General features: G+C 44.1%; 1 protein-coding gene across 1 annotated transcript in view; it reads left to right on the forward strand.

The window, feature by feature from the left end:
* The window catches only part of RGS14 (regulator of G protein signaling 14), a 119352-nt gene that overhangs the window by 33049 nt on the left and 63873 nt on the right, over nucleotides 1-22430 (forward strand). The window contains exons 3-5 of the mRNA XM_075859375.1: nucleotides 7147-7168; nucleotides 11678-11838; nucleotides 16011-16103. Of these exons, the coding sequence (XP_075715490.1) occupies nucleotides 7147-7168; nucleotides 11678-11838; nucleotides 16011-16103 (276 nt within the window). The remainder of the gene's footprint in view (nucleotides 1-7146; nucleotides 7169-11677; nucleotides 11839-16010; nucleotides 16104-22430) is intronic.

Consider the following 22430-nt stretch of genomic DNA (forward strand, 5'->3'; position numbering starts at 1 on the left):
TTTTTCTATAAGACTACATTATTTGCCAATGTAAACTTACTGATGAGCAAAATGTAGTTAGAATCACTGGGAGATTAACGGAAACATGAATTCAATAAATATTTTTCTATGAAGAATAAGAGTAGAAGAATATAGAGCGAAACGACATTGTGACTTGAGCGAGTCTTGTGGGGTTTGATTTAAAAAAAACAACAAAGTTTCTATTTACAACATTCCTTGCAGATCAAATGATTGTAAATGATTATATAAACAAGTATGACTATATGTTTTGTGTTAGAGCCTCACATTTCTAGATGATTACAGAACACTTGGTTCACGAGAACCCTGATGGGTTTGGGTGTTTGACGCTTGTGTGAGATTCCCAATGCATCTAACTGAACTTTCCTTGAAATTGATTATAAAAGGGATCCTCTCTACTCGATTTTACCTATCAAACTCACCTGCTGTCAGTGCTTTTAACCACTTTCTACCCTGTGCCATGTATGTCGAGGTTAGCGTGAGGTTAGAACCACTGTACTATTACAGCACAGTGATGGTGCAATGGTACGATAGATCATCAATGTTTGACCGATAGAGGTTCAACCTTAGCAAGACCCCACCGATCAGCACGATGTAGGAGTACCCACTTTATTGTTTACACAGGTATGTAAGATTGTCCATAAGGCAGCTGTGCATGGTACTGCAGCTCAGTCCCAGTCAAGTGTGTGCTCTTTAATTGTGCTGTTCATCCCAGAGGTTGGACCCATACTTGTCAAAGATTGATGGTCTATCCTAAGGCTACACAAAGGGGACGCACAGTTTTCTTATTGTTCCAAATTGGAAAAGATGTAGGTCTTATACAGGTTAAAATGAAAATAAAAAAATAAAAAAAATCACTATGTTGTTTCATTAAGTATTTGTCCCAAAAATGAATTGTCTAATATATGTACACTGTCTAATGCATGATGTTGCTATACCGCAACAACTATTTCATTTTAGTATCATATATGTGATCTGAACCAGATATATTCAGTTCGCAACAAAACAAAACATTCACTGAAAATGCAAACTCATTAAAACGTAACTTTTAATATATTCATTTTAAAAGAATCATTCTAGGTCCAATTCTATAAATCCATAAATTCAGATCAGACAAAAGATAATATGTGCCCTTCCAGTAACAATCCAGAGGTACTACGCTATTGCTTCCGGCAAAACGACGGGTCCGGTGCACAACAGAGACAAACGGAAACCATGGGCACCGGATCCGTCACCATTTAAATCAATGGTGATGGAAACGGAAACCTCTGGTTTCCATTTGTGTCAGTTTGTGTCTTTTCAGGGTCTCGTTCTGACAGAAAGCTCAGACGGAACGTCAGAACGGGACCCCAACACGGATGTGACGAGGCTTTATAACTGCCCTTTGACAATAGGTATTGATAATAGTCAAAGAGATCATTGATCAGCGCTCGTTACTCCGATCGCTCGTCCCAATACGTTATTATCATGTCGGCAGCGTGTGCTGCCGACAACGATTAGGGTACGATTAGGGAATGTTCACACGGAGTGTTTTCAGCCGTTTTTCGGGGCGTAAACATCCTGAAAACGGCTGAAAAATCGTAAGCAGAATCCCTCCAAACATCTGCTCATTGATTTCAATGGGAAAAATGACGTTCTGTTCCGACGGGGCGTTTTTTTCGCGGCCGTTATTCAAAAAATAAGTGCATGTCACTTCTTGCAACGTTTTTGGAGCCGTTTTTCATAGATTCTATAGAAAAACAGCTCCAAAAACGGCCATTATACACGCCGCGACAAACGCGACTTTGATTAAAAAACGTCTGAAAATCAGGAGCTGTTTTCCCTTGAAACTACAGGGGGGCTGTATGGCGCTATCTACAGGGAGGAGGCTGTATGGCACTATCTACAGGGGGTCTGTATGGCGCCAACTACAGGGGGAGCTGTATGGCGTGATCTACAGGGGGGGCTCTATGTCGCTATCTACAGGGGGAGCTGTATGGCGCTATCTACAGGGGGAGCTGTAAGGCGCTATCTACAGGGGGAGCTGTATGGCGCTATCTACAGCGGGGCTGTATGGCGCTATCTACAGGGGGGCTGTATGGCGCTATCTACAGGGGGGGCTGTATGGCGCTATCTACAGGGGGCTGTATGGTGCTATCTACAGGGGGGCTGTATGGCGCTATCTACAGGGGGGCTGTATGGCGCTATCTACAGGGGGGCTGTATAGCGCTATCTACAGGGGGCTGTATGGCGCTATCTACAGGGAGGAGGCTGTATAGCACTATCTACAGGGGGGCTGTATGGCGCTAACTACAGGGGGGCTGTATGGCGCGATCTACTGGGGGGGCTGTATGGCGCTATCTACAGGGGGAGCTGTATGGCGCTATTTACAGGGGGGCTGTATGGCGCTATCTACAGGGGGGGCTGTATGGCGCTATCTAGAGGGGGCTGTATGGTGCTATCTACAGGGGGGCTGTATGGCGCTATCTACAGGGGGGCTGTATGGCGCTATCTACAGGGGGGCTGTATAGCGCTATCTACAGGGGGCTGTATGGCGCTATCTACAGGGAGGAGGCTGTATAGCACTATCTACAGGGGGGGCTGTATGGCGCTAACTACAGGGGGTTGTATGGCGCGATCTACAGGGGGAGCTGTATGGCGCTATCTACAGGGGGGGCTGTATGGCGCTATGTACAGGGGGAGCTGTATGCCGCTATCTACAGCGGGGCTGTATGGCGCTATCTACAGGGGGGGCTGTATGGCGCTATCTACAGGGGGGGCTGTATGGCGCTATCTACAGGGGGCTGTATGGTGCTATCTACAGGGGGGCTGTATGGCGCTATCTACAGGGGGGCTGTATGGCGCTATCTACAGGGGGGCTGTATGGCGCTATCTACAGGGGGGCTGTATAGCGCTATCTACAGGGGGCTGTATGGCGCTATCTACAGGGGGAGCTGTATGGCGCTATCTACAGGGGGAGCTGTATGGCGCTATCTACAGGGGGGCTGTGTGGCGCTATCTACAGGGGCAGTGGCGTAACTACCGCTGTAGCAGCAGTAGCAGCTGCTACGGGGCCCGTCGTATGAGGGGGCCTGTGACGCCTGCCGTCACGGTCCCCCCCCCATGGCCGGAGGCTCCACTAGCAGACGTTTTGGCTGTTACAGCGGTAGCTACGCCACTGAACACTATGGCAGAGCAGGGAGGTATCTCCCCGCTCTGCCATTAAAGGGGTTGTTCCACAAAACACATAGGGGATAGGGGATACATGTGTGATAGCTGGGTGTCTGACCGCTGGGACCCCCAGAGATAAGGAGAATGGGGCTGCCAGACAAAGACCCCGGATGTCCAAGGTTTCTCATGGAGCACTTCGGGGGCTATTCGGTCCCACATTCTCCTTATCGCCAGGGGTCCCAGTGGTCTGACCCCCAGAAATCACACATGTATCCCCTATGCTGTGGATAGGGGATACATGTGTTTTGTGGGACAACCCATAGGCTACAGGGGGGGTTGGGGCTGTATGGCGCTATGTACAGGGGGGGCTGTATGGCGTTATCTACAGGGGGGCTGTATGGCATTATCTAAAGGGGGGGTTATATGGTGCTATCTACGGCGGGGGGGGGGGGGGCTGTATGGGGTTATCTATAGGGGGCTGTATGGCCCAATCTACAGGGGGAGCTGTATGGTGCTATCTACAGGGGGGCTATATGGCGCTACCTACAGAGGGGCTGTATTGCGTATCTACAGGGGGGCTGTATGGCGCTAACTACAAGGGGGCTGTATGGCGCTAACTACAGGGGGGCTGTATGGCGCTAACTACAGGGGGGCTGTATGGCATTAACTACAGGGGGCTGTATGGCACTAACTACAGGGGGGCTGTATGGCACTGACTACAGGGTGGAGGCTGTAGGGCACTATCTACAGGGGGGGCTGTATGGCGCTACATACAGGGGGGCTGTATGGCGCTATCTACAGGGGGAGCTGTATGGCGCTATCTACAGGGGGGCTGTATGGCACTATCTACAGGGGGGCTGTATGGCACTATCTACAGGGGGGCTGCATGGCACTATCTACAGGGGGTATGTATGCCACTATCTACAGGGGGGCTGTATGGCACTATCTACGGGGGGCTGTATGGCGCTATCTACAGGGGGAGCTGTATGGCGCTATCTACAGGGGGGCTGTATGGCACTATCTACAGGGGGCTGTATGGCACTATCTACAGGGGGGCTGTATGGCACTATCTACAGGGGGGCTGTATGGCACTATCTACAGGGGGTATGTATGGCACTATCTACAGGGGGGCTGTATGGCACTATCTACAGGGGGCTGTATGGCACTATCTACAGGGGGGCTGTATGGCACTATCTACAGGGGGCTGTGTGGCGCTATCTACAGGGGGAGTGGTGTAACGGGGCCCGTGGCATGAGGGGGCCTGTGCCGCCTGCCGTCACGGTCCCCCCCCCCATGGCCGGAGGCTCCACTAGCAGATGTTTTGGCTGTTACAGCGGTTTCTACGCCACTGAACACTATAGCAGAGGAGGGAGGTATCTCCCCGCTCTGCCATTAAAGGGGTTGTCCCACAAAACACATAGGGGATAGGGGATACATGTGTGATAGCTGGGTGTCCGACTGCTGGGACCCCCAGCGATAAGGAGAACGGGGCTGCCAGACAAAGACCCCGGATGGTTTCTCATGGAGCACTTTGGGGGACATTCGGTCCCACAATTTCCTTATCGCTAGGGGTCCCAGCGGTCGGACCCCCAGAGATCACACATGTATCCCCTATCCTGTGGATAGGGGATACATGTGTTTTGTGGGACAACCAATAGGCTACAGGGGGGTTGGGGCTGTATGGCGCTATCTACAGGGGGGCTGTATGGCACTATCTATAGGGGGGCTGTATGGCGCTATCTGCAGGGGGGCTTTATGGCGCTATCTACATGGGGGTTGCATGGTGCTATCTACAGGGGGTGTATGGCGCTATCTACATTGGGGCTGTATGGGGCTGTCTACAGGGGGGGCTGTTTGGCGCGATCTACAGGGGGGCTGTATGGCGCTATCTACGGGGGGCTGTATGGCGATATTTACAGGGGGCTGTATGATGATATATACAGGGGGGCTGTATGGTGCTATCTATAGGGGGCTGTATGCCGCTATCTACAGGGGGGCTGTATGGCACTAGCTACAGGGGGCTGTGTGCGGTGCTATCTAGAGGGGGCTGTATGGCACTATCTACAGGGGGCGCTGTATGGCAGAATCTACAGGGAGACACTATCTACAAGGGGGGGGGGTTGTGTGGCACCCTGGGGAGGGGGGCCCTGTTAAAAGTTTGCTATGGGGCCTAGTATTTCCTAGTTAGGCCCCTGTGTGCAGTTATTGAGTCAGCAGAACGTTGGCGACTTTTATGTACTCAGCACTCGATGACCCCGCTCTGTAACTTTATGTGGTCTGCTACATCATGACTGAGATGGTGTGGTTCCTAAATGCTTCCACTTTGCAATAATACCACTCACAGTTAATCGTGGAATATCTAGGGGGGGAAAAATTTTCACAAACTGACTTGTTACAACAGTGGCGTCCTATTAGAGTACCATGCTGGAATTCAGTGAGCTCTTTAGAACAACCCATTCTTTCACAATGATTTGTAGAGACGTCTGCATGGCTATGTGCTGGATTTTATATACCTGTGGCAATGGCACTGAATGAAACACCTGAATTCAATGCTTAATAGGTGTGTCCCAATACAATTGCCCATGCAGTGTATCAGCTGACTTTTCATCTATAAACAGACATAAAACTGTTCATTAGCAGATTGCCAAAAAAGCAACAAAATAATAGATAATAATACATGTAATTTCTGACCTCACAAAGAAACCTCCCTCCAGATTAACTCTTTCCCATATATTAACACAACTATATTACCCATATGTAAATGTGAATTGTGCAGGATCATTCAGTGGCATCAAACAGAGCATGTAAAACTGTAGGGACAGTGCCATTTACATTGGCAGATAGAAAGGGTCAAAAACACATGTATGTCTATACTGTGTAAGAGCGTCTCCATACCTCCCAACCGTCCAGGCGGGACAGTCCCAGATTCCGGGCGGCCGGGGGTATGTCCCGCTGTCAACTGTATCTGCGTCCTCAGGACGTAGGTACAGTTGAACCCAATTCAGAAGCAGGGAACTATCAGCTCCCTGCTTCAGAATAGTTCAGAGCTGAGAAGCAGAGGGAGCCCCTTTGCTCGCCTGAGGATTCCCCGGGCACAGCGCTACCTTAAGCGCTGTGGTTGGGGAAGCCCTTGACCCATTGGTTGTTCCTCTTTGTCATACTGGAAAGTTGGGAGGTATGGCATCTCTCTCCTCAGATCTGATTCTGGCAGGAGATGGAGGAGGGAGAGGATTTTATACATCCAAGACTCCAGGAAAGTTTGTGATATAATTGGTTAAACAGACCCCAGTGATGTCATCCGGACCAGAAGCTGTTAGAAACAGCCTAGTCCCAGTATTGGCGCTGATGTGAAGGACCTGATCAGCAGCAGAAGAATGAACCTAAATGTGGTACTGAGCAAAGCACGCTGCATAAATTGACATGCTGCAGAATTTAATTCCGCACCGCAGGTCAATTTATTAACGTTTACGCTGAGTTTTTTTCTGCAGCATGGGCTTTTTCTAAATCTCATCTACTTTGCTGCTACTGTAAATGCTGTGGAATTTCTGCACAGAATTTCGTTGCGGATATTCCGCAGTGTTTACTCTACATGGGAACCCGGCCTTAAGGTCCATTTACACCAGCTGATATAGTTTTAGCGATCAGCAATACAATTATTGTAATCAATTAAATGGCGATATTTACACACAGCGTTATTGTCTCCATAATCATAAAAAAAATTATCTTTGGGTCGCTATTTACCAATGTTACATATCTGCTATCAATTCAACGATTCATGATTACATATCACAATGTCAAATTGACCAATTATTATTTTTATGTTCGCAGTGATTATCGTGTGATCTATCTCTAACGTTGCAATCTAACCCATTATTTGCTCATGTCCTTTAGTGTTAACTGGCTATTAACAAATGTAATTATTATATATGTATGTAATATAAGTACAATAGCAATTACAATTGTATTATTCTTTTTCAGGTGTTGGCCGTATCTGATGGAGGTGAGTCACCTAAAATAATGCAATAAGGAAAAACTCAAGAGAAGCGGCACAGATTCCAAGCTACCATGATCTTGTATTCTAAAGGCATATGTGCATTATTTGGCCTACTATAAGGGCGAATTCGGACGAACGTAGTATACATGTATGTGATGGTCGTTTAAACAACGGCTGTCATACGGACGCATGTATTTCAATGGAGCCGTTCACATGGCCGTTGTTCAATGGACCTTGTGAATGGTCAGTTGAAAAATAGAACATGTCCTATTTTCTTCCGTTTTCACAGATCCCTCGCTAGATTCAAGTCTATGGGGATCAGTGAAAACGGGACCCGCACGGGTGCAACTCGGACGTGAAAAACTGCAGTTTTTCACATCCGAGTTTGCACTCGTTCGTGTGAAGCTGGCCTAAGAGTGTATTCACATGGTGCAGTTTAGCTATGTTTTTTGCCAAATGGCTAAAAAACGCGCTATCGCGTTTTGCAGAGTTTTTCACGCTAACTGCACAACCAAGCTAAATCCCAGTAAAAACACACGTTATTGCAGTGTGATTTTAACCCGCGTTGTAAAAATAAAACAACAAACGGCAAAACCACACCGTGTGAATACACCCTAAATTATCCGTTTTTAAAATATGTGGATTATGCATTGATCAAAGCATTAGTAAAATGAACAGTTTAAACCTATTCTATATAAAAACAATAAAGTTGTCAATCTGTGGCAAGTCTGCAGTGAATCCGTGACAAAAATCGGCATATTTGCAGTGAATGTCACCCTTTGCATTGCAAAGTGTACAATCTGCAGTAAAAATCTGCGACATATAGGGAATGACGCGGATTTGAAAATCCCTAGGATGCTCTGAAATCTGTGCTGATTTTTTTTTTGCTAGGTGTAAATAGGGTTTTGGAAAACCCTATTCACTTTTCATTGTCCCGCTTTTGTTCCTGATTTTTGGTCCCCACTGAAAATCTGCACAAAAATCAAAGGCGTCCAAACATAACATAATATATATATATATATATATATATATATATATATATATATGTACATATATAACATAACGGCAAGTGCATGTCTGTGGCTATGTTATGCTGTATATAGTCTAATATTCTACTGCAGTATACTATTTCCCAATCGCATTTTGCCACATATATCTGAAAATACCTGCAGCATAGCTGAAATGTTTTTTTTTACGGTATTGGAAACTATTTTCAAAAAAACTGTATATTCGAAAAGCAATATGAACAATTCCCTAGTATGTACCTATTGCTAGATTTGTTCTCTTTTCATGGGTGGGAGGTGGGCAGGACAATTTAGGGTCGAGAGTAAAAAAACAGCTGCTGAAGCGGCACATCCCTGCAGCTTTTCTCCACTGATACTAATAACTATGTAAATAACCAATCATTTTTGGCAAAAAAAAGTTATGCAACTGTATAAAATGCTTTGGGTATTTATGCATCACCATCTCCTATATCTCTGCCTGCTGTCTGTGAATAGACATTTTCTTGCCTGAAGTCAGAGACTGAAAACCCATTCTAACCTATTTATGCAGCTGAGAGTTTCTTAGAGTATATCGGTCTAGTCTATTGTTTCCTATCATGGGCTCTCTAGAACCATGGAGTTCCTGGCTTGGAACCTATTTAGGGATTGTCACTTTAAGGCCTTGGTCACATGGTGCAGATTTGATGCCGATTTTGCATGCATTTTTTAAGTCAAAAGCAGAATTGGATTCAGAAGAGGAGACACTTTAGGTCGAGTTCCCACGGGTCAGATATACGCTGTGTAAAAACTGTGCAGCGTATCCGACCTGGAACCCGCCGCTCCTTCCGTACGAAAATTCGCACCACATTATGGTGCGGTTCTTAGGACGGATCTTCCGCAGCGCTTGAAAAAATACATCGATACTTACCCCCTCCTTCTTTTCTGCGCACAGTCTGGCCTCCTACGATGACTTTGCAGGCCATGTGACACTGCAGCCTGTTATTGGCTGCAGCGATCACATGGTATGAAGGTCAGGAGGCCGGACTGCAGGAAGGAAGAGAGCATTCTGGGTAATTATGATTATTTTCTATCCAGAGTTGTGATTTTTGCAGCGTAATCGCTGCGATTACGCTGCAAAAGTCAAAACACTTGGCTTTCTGTTGTGGGTTTTGCACCCCCATTGAATCCAATGAGGAAAACCCGCAACAGAAAATCAAATTCCGCACCGCAGGTCAATTTATTAACTTTTACGCTGCATTTTTTTTCCACAGCGTGGGCATGAGATTTTCAAAATCGTATTCACTTGCTGCTACTGTAAATGCTGCGGAATTTCCAGACACAATTTTGTTGCGGGAATTTAACAGCGTTTACGTGGGAACCCGGCCTTAAGGTTTTCCTTTATCTATTTCTTCTGTTTAGGTTCAGTTCCTTGTTTTTGTTTAAAAAATATTTGCAAATTCTGCATCAAATCTGCACTGTGTGTACAAGGCCTTACAGTAGGGGAAGCAAACTTATTTCAGCCTGCTCATAGATATTTGGCACAAGGCGCAGACAAAACAGTTATCCAACCTTGACCAGAATATTGAATGTTTTACCTGCACCTACACCAAGCTTCTTTGAGTTAGGCCGGGTTTACACGAGCGTGTGCGTTTTGCGCACGCAAAAAACGCGGCGTTTTGCATGCGCAAAAGGCACTTAACAGCTCCGTGTGTCATCCCCGTATGCGTGATTTTCACGCAGCCGCCATCATTATGACACTCCGTTTGTATGTTTGTAAACAGAAAAGCACGTGGTGCTTTTCTGTTTTCATTCATAGTTTGACAGCTGCTGCGCGAATCACGCTCGTCCCACTGAAGTGCTTCCGTGTGGAATGCGTGATTTTCAATGGGTGCGTGATGCGCGAACAACGCACAAATATAGGACATGTCGTGAGTTTTTCGCAGCGGACTCACGCTGCCCAAAAATCACGGACTGTCTGCACTGCCCCATAGACTAACATAGGTCCGTGCGAGGCGCGTGAAAATCACGCTCGTTGCACGGATGTATTACACGTTCGTCTAAACAAGCCCTTAGGTATATAGTAGAAATAGGGTTTCCCTGATAGTGGAAACATTTTTTTTTTCGAGATTTCTGGATATTAATAAATTTGTGAATCACTGTTCTAGTCAATCCTTTGTAAACTAAACACAGCAACACAATTTCTTTTCTGCTGCTCTGAACTCTAGTCTGAGATCTCTTACCCACTCTGAAACATTATAACAAATGCAGTTATGTGAGCATAACTAGGAACAAACAGGGTTTTAAGCCTCAGAATGCAATCAAGAATGTGTCCCTTCACTGACAGCAAACATAGATCTTGAGATGGGGAGGAATTGACACTCTAATTAAATTAGAAACTTGTGGAACAATGATGAATGCTTTTTCTAAAAGGCATGTCTGTCAGTTTGTTTTTTTTACCATTTTTTTTGTGCGGTCAGGTGTTACATTAAAGGGGTTATAAGCTAGAACCAAAAATGATTAGCAGTGTACTGACTGCAGTATGTGAGTACACTCGCTAACATACATTCCGGTCCCCCGTTGCGCTGATTCTGAGATTTTCATAGCTTTTTAAAGCGTTGCTGGAAGACCGGGAGTATAGTTACGCAGCCTTCTTTGATAACGATACGACTCTTCGTCATGTGACTGGCCCCGTATTACTCTATGTACCAGTAGTAGTAGTAGTACAGCGAGTACATAGAATAAAGCGGGGTCGGTCACGTGACAAAGAATCGTATTGACATCAAAGAAGGCTGTGCAGCTAGACTTCCGGTCCCTGGCAGCGCTATAAAAAGCAATGAAAATCTCAGAATCAAAGGGACGGGGGACCTGAATGTATATCAGCCAGTGTACTCACATACTGCAGTCAGTACACTGCTAATAATTGTTGGTTCCCGCATAACCCCTTTAAAGTCTTTAGTGCAAAAATATGAAACACATTACATACAATAGCATTTTTAGTGTTGGTGGCGTTTTTCTGAAAAAATGGATGATTCAAATGTAACAATATAAAAAAAACACCACCAAAAGCACTTGCAAGAAAAAACCGCTATGCAAAAATGCTTCACAAAGGAGTGTGAAGGAGGCCTAAGGGCAAATTTGTATGCATCTAACAGCAATTTCTGCCACTAAACACAGAAACGATTGTTGTGTTGGGAAATTGTCCTGACAGTGTTTTGGAGATAAGAAGAGGTAAACAGGGCTCCAGTCAAATTACAGTCATGTCGGATGTCCCTTCGCTTCTTCTTCAACGGCATGTACATTGTACGGGAACTCATGTTTGTTTCCATCACATCCAACAATACTTATGAGAGGCATTTGATCATTAGTAGGACCATGTTTCCATCATCCCTTAGGTGTGTTGTTGGTTTTTGGAAGTACGCTTTATTTCACAGTCATCCTAAGTATCATAAAGGTAAGTGAAATGGTGAAAGTTATTTAAACTAATACATAATCATAAATATTAAAAGTTGTTTGCTAATCCATTATCTTATAGAGTTAAACAACGCTGATCTAGATGGACGAGGCAGTGACCAGAGTCTCAACAGTTTGCCTAGTGTTCAGTCTACTAGATTTGGATCAGAACGATCAGTTGCCAGCTGGGCAGTTTCATTTGAAAGGCTTCTCCAAGATCCACTTGGGGTTGACTATTTTACGGTAGGTTTAGGAACATGTCACAAACTGAAAGCGGAGAAAAAAATTGAAATATTTCATAAAATTTTTCTTTAAAAAGGGCAAAATAGGTTTGATAATAGAAAATAAGATTTTAAAGTCTATGTACACCTTGGATATTTTTATTTAAAAAAATAAATACATTATTTCAATCAGTGTGTTTGGTGCAACTTCCTAATTACTTTTTTATTAAAAATTACTTTTACTTTTTGAGATACAACTTCTTTGTATCCTGTATACAGAGCAGCTGTATCTAGCACTGAAACCTGTATGGGTATATTCACATGCAGTGTTTTCAGACGTAATTCGGCCGTTTTATGCCTCGAATTACGCCTGAAAAAACGGCTCCATTACGCCTACAAACATCTGCCAATTGCTTTCAATGGGTTCTACGATGTTCTGTTCCCACGAGGTGTAATTTTACGCGTTGCTGTCAAAAGACGGTGCGTAAAAACAGCTCCAATAACGTCCGTAAAATACGTCGCGAAAAACGCGAGTTGTTAAAACACGTCTGAAAATCAGGAACCGTATTCAGGCGTATAACAGCTCCGTAATTTCACGGTGTCAGTACTGTTGACCTGACGGATTTAGGTCTCAGTGCAAGACACAGCTGCTCTGTATAGAGAAAACAAAGCAGCTGTATCTCAAAAAGTAAAAGTAATTTTTATGAAAAAGTATTTTGAAACTTGCACCAATCACACTGATAGACATATAGACGTATATATATATATATGTATATATATATATATATATACATATATATATATATATATATATATGAAACGATTTCAAAGGTGTACATAGCCTTTAAGTTTGTTTGGGCCAAAATGGAATACAAATAATCAAACCGTGTGCCACATAAGCGTAATGCATTGCTTTATGTACACATGGAAGTGATTATTATTAATTCTTTATGCAAATGTCTATTCTAATAATACATATTTCATTGTATATAATCTAAGTTTTTCAAACCACCCCATAAAATAATAATGAATCCTCTAATAGTTGGTATTTTTAGGATTGGACCGTGACAATGTTTTGTGATTGAATTGGTCACAGTAAAATCGCTGGTTATATCACCTCAATGTGGGGGAAAATAGTTGTTTTAGAGTGGCAACCATGACAAGAATTCCAACCTTATAAGAATTCTTCCAATTGTGTGACTTTTTCCCCATATGGAAACATTGAAGTAGTACAGTGGTTGTGGTTACATGATTTTACCGTCACACACCCAAAACGTACAATGGAGCCCTAGCCTTGTATGAGTAGGTGTGGATTTAGTGTTACAAATGAAAAATAACATTATTCATCTTTTTAACAGTATTTACTGATACACATATATTTATTGAGCAGAGACTTGTGATATTTATTGAATTAAATGGGGTTTTTCCACTATAGTAGGATATCTCATCACTTACTGAACGATGGGGTCTTTCTGACGGGATCTTCACTATCCTTCGAAAGAATGGGCTCCAGGACTAGTTAAGTGCTGCAGCTCCATCACTGATTTTCCCTGCACAGGAAATTATTAAGCCTTATTTACACGAGCGTGTTAAACGTCCGTGTGACGGCCGTTGACACAACGGCCGTCACACGGACCTATATAATTCAATGTGGCCGTTCACACGGCTGTTGTTTCAACGGACCGTGTGAAGGGTCCGTGAGAAAATAGGACATGTCCTATTTTTTCACGCTTCACGCATCCCTCCATAGACTCTAGGCCTTAGCCTATAATCACACTGAATATGTTTGAGGCAGAAAAATACAAAGCTTATTTCAAAAGAAAACAGCTTGTAGGCATTTTTGGAGGTGATTTTCAAAGTGTTTTTGATTTTCCGAGCGTTTTCCAAACTAATTTTGAAGCATATTTTGAGACATCTTTTCAAGGGCTTTTTTTGTAGTGTCAATGGAACATCAACTTGTAAAACACTTGAAGTGACATGTCACTTCTTTTTTACGAGGCCTATTTTTACGAGGCATTTTATATATTCAGCAGCGTAAAAAAAGACGCCTCATGTGACTACACAATGTATTTCCCATTGAAATCAGTAAGAAACTGTTTGCAGGCTTATTTCAAGTGTATTTTGGAGAGTAATATATGTGTTTTACGTTCCCCTTAGGAAGTTCTCATGCATGGCGGTAAACTGCAATCTGTGCCTATGGGAAAAATATTCTGCACCGCACAAACTAGAGAAATCTGTTTGCATTGCAGAATATTTTTCCCATAGGTATACATTGTAGTTTTTCCACAGAGTATTTAGAGGATGGTTTAAAGGGTAACTAAACGTTCGACAAACTTCTGACATGTCATAGTGACATGTCAGAAGTTTTGAATATCAAAGGGGAGAGAAAAGACATGGACCGCACATCCACTGTATACAATTATCAATTGCGGCTAGGCAAAATATATGAATATGAACGAGAGGTTCTTTGTAACATTTTGATCAAATTGTATGCAAGCCCACTTGCCACTTCACGGCGACCTCTGAAAGTGGGTCCCTACTCTAACGGTTGCAGCACCGCATGGCGGCTACCGCCACCGCAGCGCCGCTCCTGCAGAGGGAGCAACCCAGGGGCCCAAAAGCACCCATGCCTTCAGACCATGCCAAGCCTCCTTGGCTCTGGGCCACGTCCCCCCACAAGTGCAGCACTACAGCAACAGACACCACCACACAGCACCACAACATGTGAACAGATGGAATGAGCTCACCTTGCCATGCGCCCCCAGTGGCCGACTGAGAGTACAAGCAGGAGCAGGAACACTTATGAGGTCATTCCTAAATTAAAATCAGCTGGGCCAAAAGTGTGGAGTGCTGGTACCAAGTAAAACAAAACAACAGAGGGGATAGACTCTGTATCATATCAAAGGGGAGAGAAAAGACATGGACCGCACATCCACTGTATACAATGATCAATTGCGGCTAGGCAAAATATATGAATATGAACGAGAGGTTCTTTGTAACATTTTGATCAAATTGTATGCAAGCCCACTTGCCACTTCACGGCGACCTCTGAAAGTGGGTCCCTACTCTAACGGTTGCAGCACCGCATGGCGGCTACCGCCACCGCAGCGCCGCTCCTGCAGAGGGAGCAACCCAGGGGCCCAAAAGCACCCATGCCTTTAGACCATGCCAAGCCTCCTTGGCTCTGGGCCACGTCCCCCCACAAGTGCAGCACTACAGCAACAGACACCACCACACAGCACCACATGTGAACAGATGGAATGAGCTCACCTTGCCATGCGCCCCCAGTGGCCGACTGAGAGTACAAGCAGGAGCAGGAACACTTATGAGGTCATTCCTAAATTAAAATCAGCTGGGCCAAAAGTGTGGAGTGCTGGTACCAAGTAAAACAAAACAACAGAGGGGATAGACTCTGTATCATATCAAAGGGGAGAGAAAAGACATAGCCGCAAATGATCATTGTATACAGTGGATGTGCGGTCCATGTCTTTTCTCTCCCCTTGATATTATACAGAGTCTATCCCCTCTGTTGTTTTGTTTTACTTGGTACCAGCACTCCACACTTCTGGCCCAGCTGATTTTAATTTAGGAATGACCTCATAAGTGTTCCTGCTCCTGCTTGTACTCTCAGTCGGCCACTGGGGGCGCATGGCAAGGTGAGCTCATTCCATCTGTTCACATGTTGTGGTGCTGTGTGGTGGTGTCTGTTGCTGTAGTGCTGCACTTGTGGGGGGACGTGGCCCAGAGCCAAGGAGGCTTGGCATGGTCTGAAGGCATGGGTGCTTTTGGGCCCCTGGGTTGCTCCCTCTGCAGGAGCGGCGCTGCGGTGGCGGTAGCCGCCATGCGGTGCTGCAACCGTTAGAGTAGGGACCCACTTTCAGAGGTCGCCGTGAAGTGGCAAGTGGGCTTGCATACAATTTGATCAAAATGTTACAAAGAACCTCTCGTTCATATTTATATATTTTGCCTAGCCGCAAATGATCATTGTATACAGTGGATGTGCGGTCCATGTCTTTTCTCTCCCCTTGATATATCAGAAGTTTTGAATGGTGAGGGTCTGAGCACTGAGACCCCCACCAATTGCTAAAACTAAGTGGCAGAGGCGCTTGTGTCGAGCGCTCAGCCGCTTAGTTTCTGTTCGGCTTTTTCCTAATGTGGCGTCTCCAATTATACACATCTCATATTTTTCTGCAGGAATTTCTAAAGAAAGAATTCAGCGCTGAGAATATAGATTTCTGGAAGTCTTGTGAAAAGTATCAAACCATTCCTGCAGATGAAACTGAGCAGGTAATACTGTGGTCATTTTCTTTTAATATTTTTTTTTTACATATTTTCTGCTCCTACTTCATATAAATATTCACGATTAAGAGAGGATAAATGTTTTCTATATAGCCGTTTGACTTTAGAGTGACTTTTAAAAACCCCATTCACATGTATTATATTGTAAACTGTTGCAAATTCACAGTGCGTAATCCGAACAAAAAGTCAGCAGCAATTCTGCCACATCTGGTGCCTTGGTGTCCCCGTTTTTAACAATTACAGCCGCAGTGTCCCCTTTAGACAAGGCAATGTTCTCCTTTAGCAGAGCCAGTAATCTGTACAGTTAGGGCGGATTCACACGAGCGTGTGCGTTTTGCACGCGCAAAAGGTACATAACAGCTCCGTGTGTCAGCAGCATATGATGCGCGGCTGCGTGAGTTTCGCACAGCCGCCATCATTATGACACTGTATGTTTGTAAACAGAAAAGCACGTGGTGCTTTTCTGTTTTCATTCATAGTTTTTACTGCTGTTGCGCAAATCACGCACGTCACACGGAAGTGCTTCCGTGTGCTGTGCATGATTTTCACGCACCCATTGACTTCAATGGGTGCGTGATGCGCATAAAACGCACAAATATAGGACATGTGGTGAGTTTTACGCAGCGGACATACGCTGCGTGAAACTCACGGACTGTCTGAACGGCCCCATTGACAAACATAGACCCGTGCGAGGCACTTGAAAATCACGCGCGTTGCACGGACGTGTTATACATTCATCTGAATAAGCCCTTACTATTACATGGAAGCGGTGCCTGGGCTGCACTAGAGCCACAGCTATTTCTGGGATGGCCTGAACCTGCGTGTCCATTAGATGTGATCAATAACAGCTGGATCCTGTGTGTTAGAGACACACTGATAGACATTTTTATTAAAAAAGGTGTACATAGCCTTTAAGGACCCCAGATTAGACCCCTAAATTTATTCAGACGCCATATCGGATCCAAAAATGTATTTAGACCCCAGATCAGACCCCAAAATTCATTCAGATCCAAGACCGCTCTTTATGCTTACTGCAGGTTTCACTTCTCTTTTTCTGGGTGCTGCTATACACAAGGTCCTGATGCCAGCCATCGCCAGCATCAGAACCTTTTGTGCAGCCCTGAATGGCTTGATGTGTTAGGGGGTCAGGGGGCCCCTAGGCCATTGGGCCTGGTCACTGTGACTACTGTGCCCCATATAGTTACACCACTGCATGCATTATGCACACTCACTACATGTACCCCCTTACTACATACATGTGCTCAAGTCACACACTTACTACATACAGGCAGACACACACACACACACACACACACACACACACACACACAGGCAAACTTGTTACAAGTAGGCACACACACATATGCACGTTCTCTAAATACGGACATGCACATACTATATTCATACACACACACACACACTACATACTGTCAAATACACACACACACACACACACACACACACACACACACGATCTTGCACTCAAATTTATGCTGTACACTTGTCTACACACACAAATAGAGGCCCCTGACCTCATAAGACAGTGGAGGGGAGAAGTGCCAATGCGGATAGCAGCAGCAGCAGCCGCATGAAGAAGGGGGTGACCGAGCGAGGCCAATGCATCTGGTTTGCTTTTCCTCATGGTGTAGTAAACACTATGCGTGGAAGTCAAGGCCGCTAGGTTGCAGCATTACACATTACAAGCGTACAGCCGCTGATTGGCTGTGACATGAAATAGTCCCACCCATCTGTCCTGGCTCAGATGCGAGGCGCAGATTGTACCACACGGTGGACTCCCTACGTTTTCAGAGGAAGATTCCCCCTTTACCCAGAGGATCACAAAATGTGAGGCAAATGTTCAGCAAAGGGCAGCAGCTAATGAAAAATAAAAATAAAGCAAAAATAAATTAAAGGGCCGCACCATGGGTGTGTAGTGGGAGATACCATGAATAGCATAGAAATAGTGCTGAGGAGTGTATACCCAAGTGTCACATGCCATGTGTCTTCTCCTAGGTATGAAGCTATGTGACCTTTTAATTTAGCCAGCTGTTACTTTCTCCTGAGGGTCTTGGAAACAAGGTAGAATACAGACACTGTTTTTTCCCCCAAATTGTCTTAACAAATGTGCTAGTAGTAATGATGCTAACTGCCCTATGCCACTCAAATAATAGATCACCAACTGGTAGCACGGAGTGATGTTATGATGCAGACGTTAGTAGCCCAATTATGCTTCAATAACGTTATCTTGACGTGATGTAGCGCTTGGCAATCCTTATCAATGAAACATGGAGACAGTCAGTATTTACACACATGTAGTGAGAACCAAATAACCCTCACTTTCTGCAAAGTGTACGCATAGCAAAGGAGTTGTCCAGGCATTTTATATTGATGGACTATCCTTAGGATAGGCCATCAATATCAGATTGGTGAGGGTCGAACTACTGGCACCCCTGCTGATCAGCTAAATTATGGGGTTGCGGAGTTCATTGCTGCAGCAGTTTACAGGCACAGCACCGTACACGGCTGTGCCTGGGATTGCAGTTCTGGTCCCATTCAAGTGAATAAGACTGAGCTGCAATCCCAGGTACAGCCAATAAGGATAGGCCATCAATATAAAATGTGTGAACAACCCATTTAACCTTCAGTGACCAAAACCTAAACCAATGTTTGTCATTCTGTCACATTCCTACCGGTTCCCTCAAAAGATAGTGCACTTTCCCATCTCTGTTACAAAATGTATAGACTAGAGGTCAATTGCCCCACCTGTATCCCTTTCCCTGTGAGATACACACCTTAAAGAGGCTCTGTCACCACATTATAAGTGCCCTATCTTCTACATAATGTGATCGGCGCCGTAATGTAGATCACAGCAGTGTTTTTTATTTAGAAAAACGATAAATTTTGATAGAGTTATGACCTATATTAGATGTATGCTAATGACTTTCTTAATTCCCAATTGGGCGTGTTTTCATTTTTTTACCAAGTGGGCGTTGTGAAGAGAAGTGTATGACACTGACCAGTCAGCGTCATACGCTTCTCTCCATTTATGTACTCCGACATCGTGATCTTGCGAGATCACGATGTGCTGTCACTTACTCACACATTAACGTTACTGAAGTGCCTTGAGAGTGAATAGACATCGCTTCCAGCCAGGACGCAATGTCTATTCACAATCCCGACACTTCAGTAATGTTTGTGTGGGACTTAATGACAGCAAGCATGATCTCACGAGATCACGCTGTAAATGACAGCACGGCGTGATCTCGATGTGCTGTGCTGTAAGTCACACACAAACGTTACCGAAGTGTCGTGATTGTGAATAGACATAGCGTCCTGGCTGGAAGCGATGTCTATTCACTCTCAAGGCACTTCAGTAACGTTAGTGTGTGAGTAAGTGACGGCACATCGTGATCTCGTAAGATCACTATGTGCTGAGTACATGAATGGAGAGAAGTGTATGATGCTGATTGGTCAGCGTCATACACTTCTCTCCACAACACCCACTTAGTCAAAAAGTAAAAACACGCCCACTTGGGCATTAAGAAAGTCATTAGCATAAATCTAAAATAGGTCATAACTCCGTCAAAATTGATCGTTTTTCAAAATAAAAACCACTGTTGTGATCTACATTACAGCGCTGATCACATTATGTAAGAGATAGGGCACTTATAATCTGGTGACAGAGCCTCTTTAAATGGTGAAACATATGTTAAGATAATGTAGATTTTCCCCCTATTGTTAGGACAAAGTAATCGCAAAAATACTTAACCAAGCCCTATTCTTGGTTGATGTATAGGGAAAGTGATTCATTGCTGTATGGTATGAAATGTTAAATACTTTTGTGTCAAAAAATACAAAAGTATAATAGGTATGATACCTTTATTGGCTAACCATAAAAGTTCTATATGCGGCTTTCAGAGCACAGAGGCCCCTTCTTCAGGCAGTTTACAAATGAATGACTTAGAAAAAAGCACAACATTTAGATGTTACACAAAGACAATTAGTACATGAGGTGATACATCATTAAGATAAGCCGGGGCAATAAAACTGAGGTTATAGGGGTGATGACTTAGGAGTTAAGGCATCTGGAGTCAGTCTGATGGGGGACGTGACGTGTGTCCATGTAGTGGCTCATAAATCCAGGTGTTAGATTGAGGCCTTGTGTCAATGACTGGAATTTTATCATCATCTTGAATTCCCAAATTTTTCTTTCTCTGTTGTTTTTAAAATGACCCTTCAGAATGAGTACCTTTAAATCTGCCAAACTGTGGTCTGGTCCAGAGAAGTGTTTTCCCACGGGTGTATCCACCTCCTGTTTTATTGTATGTCTGTGAAGATTCATCCTGGTTTGTAGTTTTTGTATTGTTTCTCCAATGTAGATTCCTTTATTGATGCACCTTGTACACAGGATCATGTACACTACATTGGAGGATGTACAGGAGAACGTGCCAGTGATTTTATAGTCCTGCTGCGTGTTTGGTATCTGGATGGTGTTTGATGACCAGATGTTGGTACAGGTCTTGCATTTTCTACTGTTGCAAGGAAAAGTGCCAGTCTCTGATGGTGGTGAGAGGGCACTTCTGACCAGGAGATTCCTTAGGTTTGGTGGCTGTTTGTAGGCAAGGAGTGGTAAATCTGGGAATATTTCCTTCAGTTTATTGTCTTTGTTAAATATAGGTTGGAGATCAGCAGCAATTTTCCTCAAGATGTTCATTTGTGGGTTGTATATGACCACTAGGGGCACCCTGCTGTTGTCTTCCTTCTTTTTGTACTCCAGAAGATTGCTCCTTGGAGTTCTTGTTGCTCTGTAGATCTGATCATCTATAATCCTTGGATGGTATCCCTGTTGTAAGAATGTATTCCTCAGTGATAGCAGGTGTTTTGTGTCTTCACAGTCTGAACAGATCCGTATGTATCGCAGAGCCTGGCTGTAGATGATGGATTTCTTTATGTGTCTCGGATGGAAGCTGTTCCATCTCAGATATGCTGGACGGCCTGTAGATTTATGGTAGATTGTTGTTTGTATGGTATTGTCTCTCATGTATATGGTCATGTCCAGAAAATGTATTTGAGATGTAGAGTAGTTGAGAGTGAGTTTGATGGTAGGATGGAACTTGTTGAAGTTTTTATGGAAAGAAAGCAGTTCATGTTCAGAGCCTGTCCAGATTATCAACAGGTCATCAATGTACCGGAAATATGCTAGAGGTTTAGTTGCGCAGGTTGATAAAAACTCTTCCTCTAGTTTGGCCATGAACAGGTTAGCATATTGTGGTGACATTTTGCTACCCATAGCGCTTCCCATACATTGCAGATATATGTCTTTGTCAAATAAAAAATAATTGTGATGGAGTACGAACCTGATGAGTTGTAGGGCTGGCTCTGTCGCTAGATTGTTCTTTTGAAGAAAGTGTTGGCATGCGGCTATGCCATCCTCATGGGGGATGTTAGAATATAAAGATTCCACATCCATAGTTGCCAATATTGTTCCCTCTGGTAGTGGACCTAGGGCTGAGAGTTTGCAGAGGACGTCTGTGGTGTCCTGAACATAACTGGGTGTGCACCTCACCAAGGGCTTTAGAAGATTTTCCACCCAGCCAGAAATATTCTCAGTTAAAGTCCCAACACCTGAAATGATTGGTCTCCCTGGATTGCCTTCTTTATGTATTTTAGGTAACATGTAGAATGTTCCCATTCTGGGATTGTCCGGTATAAGGTCCATTAAACTGTCTGATACAGCGTTGAAATTATTGATGATACGGACAAGTTCTACTGTGTATTGTTTGGTGGGGTCTTCATTAAGCAGGGTGTAGTATTTTCTGTCTGAGAGTTGTCTGTGTGCCTCCTGGATATAATCGGATGTATTCAGAATCACTACAGCGCCTCCTTTATCAGCTGGTTTGATGATGATGTCTCTGTTGGATTTTAGTGATTTTGTTGCATTCCTTTCCTCCATGCTGAGATTGTGTGTTACTTTGTGTTGTTGGTCCAAGATCTCAGATTTAACTTTTTTTCTGAAGCAGTCTATGTAGTAATCCAGAGTTTGATTGTATCCAGGTTGTGGGGTCCAGTTTGTCGTCTTCTTCTTTCTTGATGTTTCTTTTCCCATCCCGGCTTGTGATGTCATATCTGTTTTGTCAGAAAATAATTCTTTCAGCCGCAATCTGCCGAATGCTGTATGGTAAAACGATAGTGTTTGTGGTAATCCAGATATTCCGTAGTATAGAAAAATATTATCTGCTTCTGTCAAATAACACAAGGAAATGACAAATAATTGGGTAAAAAAAAAAAAGAAACTTGTAGACACTATCATTAGTT

Source organism: Rhinoderma darwinii, chromosome 3 (genome assembly GCF_050947455.1).
Source record: "Rhinoderma darwinii isolate aRhiDar2 chromosome 3, aRhiDar2.hap1, whole genome shotgun sequence".
NCBI lineage: Eukaryota > Metazoa > Chordata > Amphibia > Anura > Rhinodermatidae > Rhinoderma > Rhinoderma darwinii.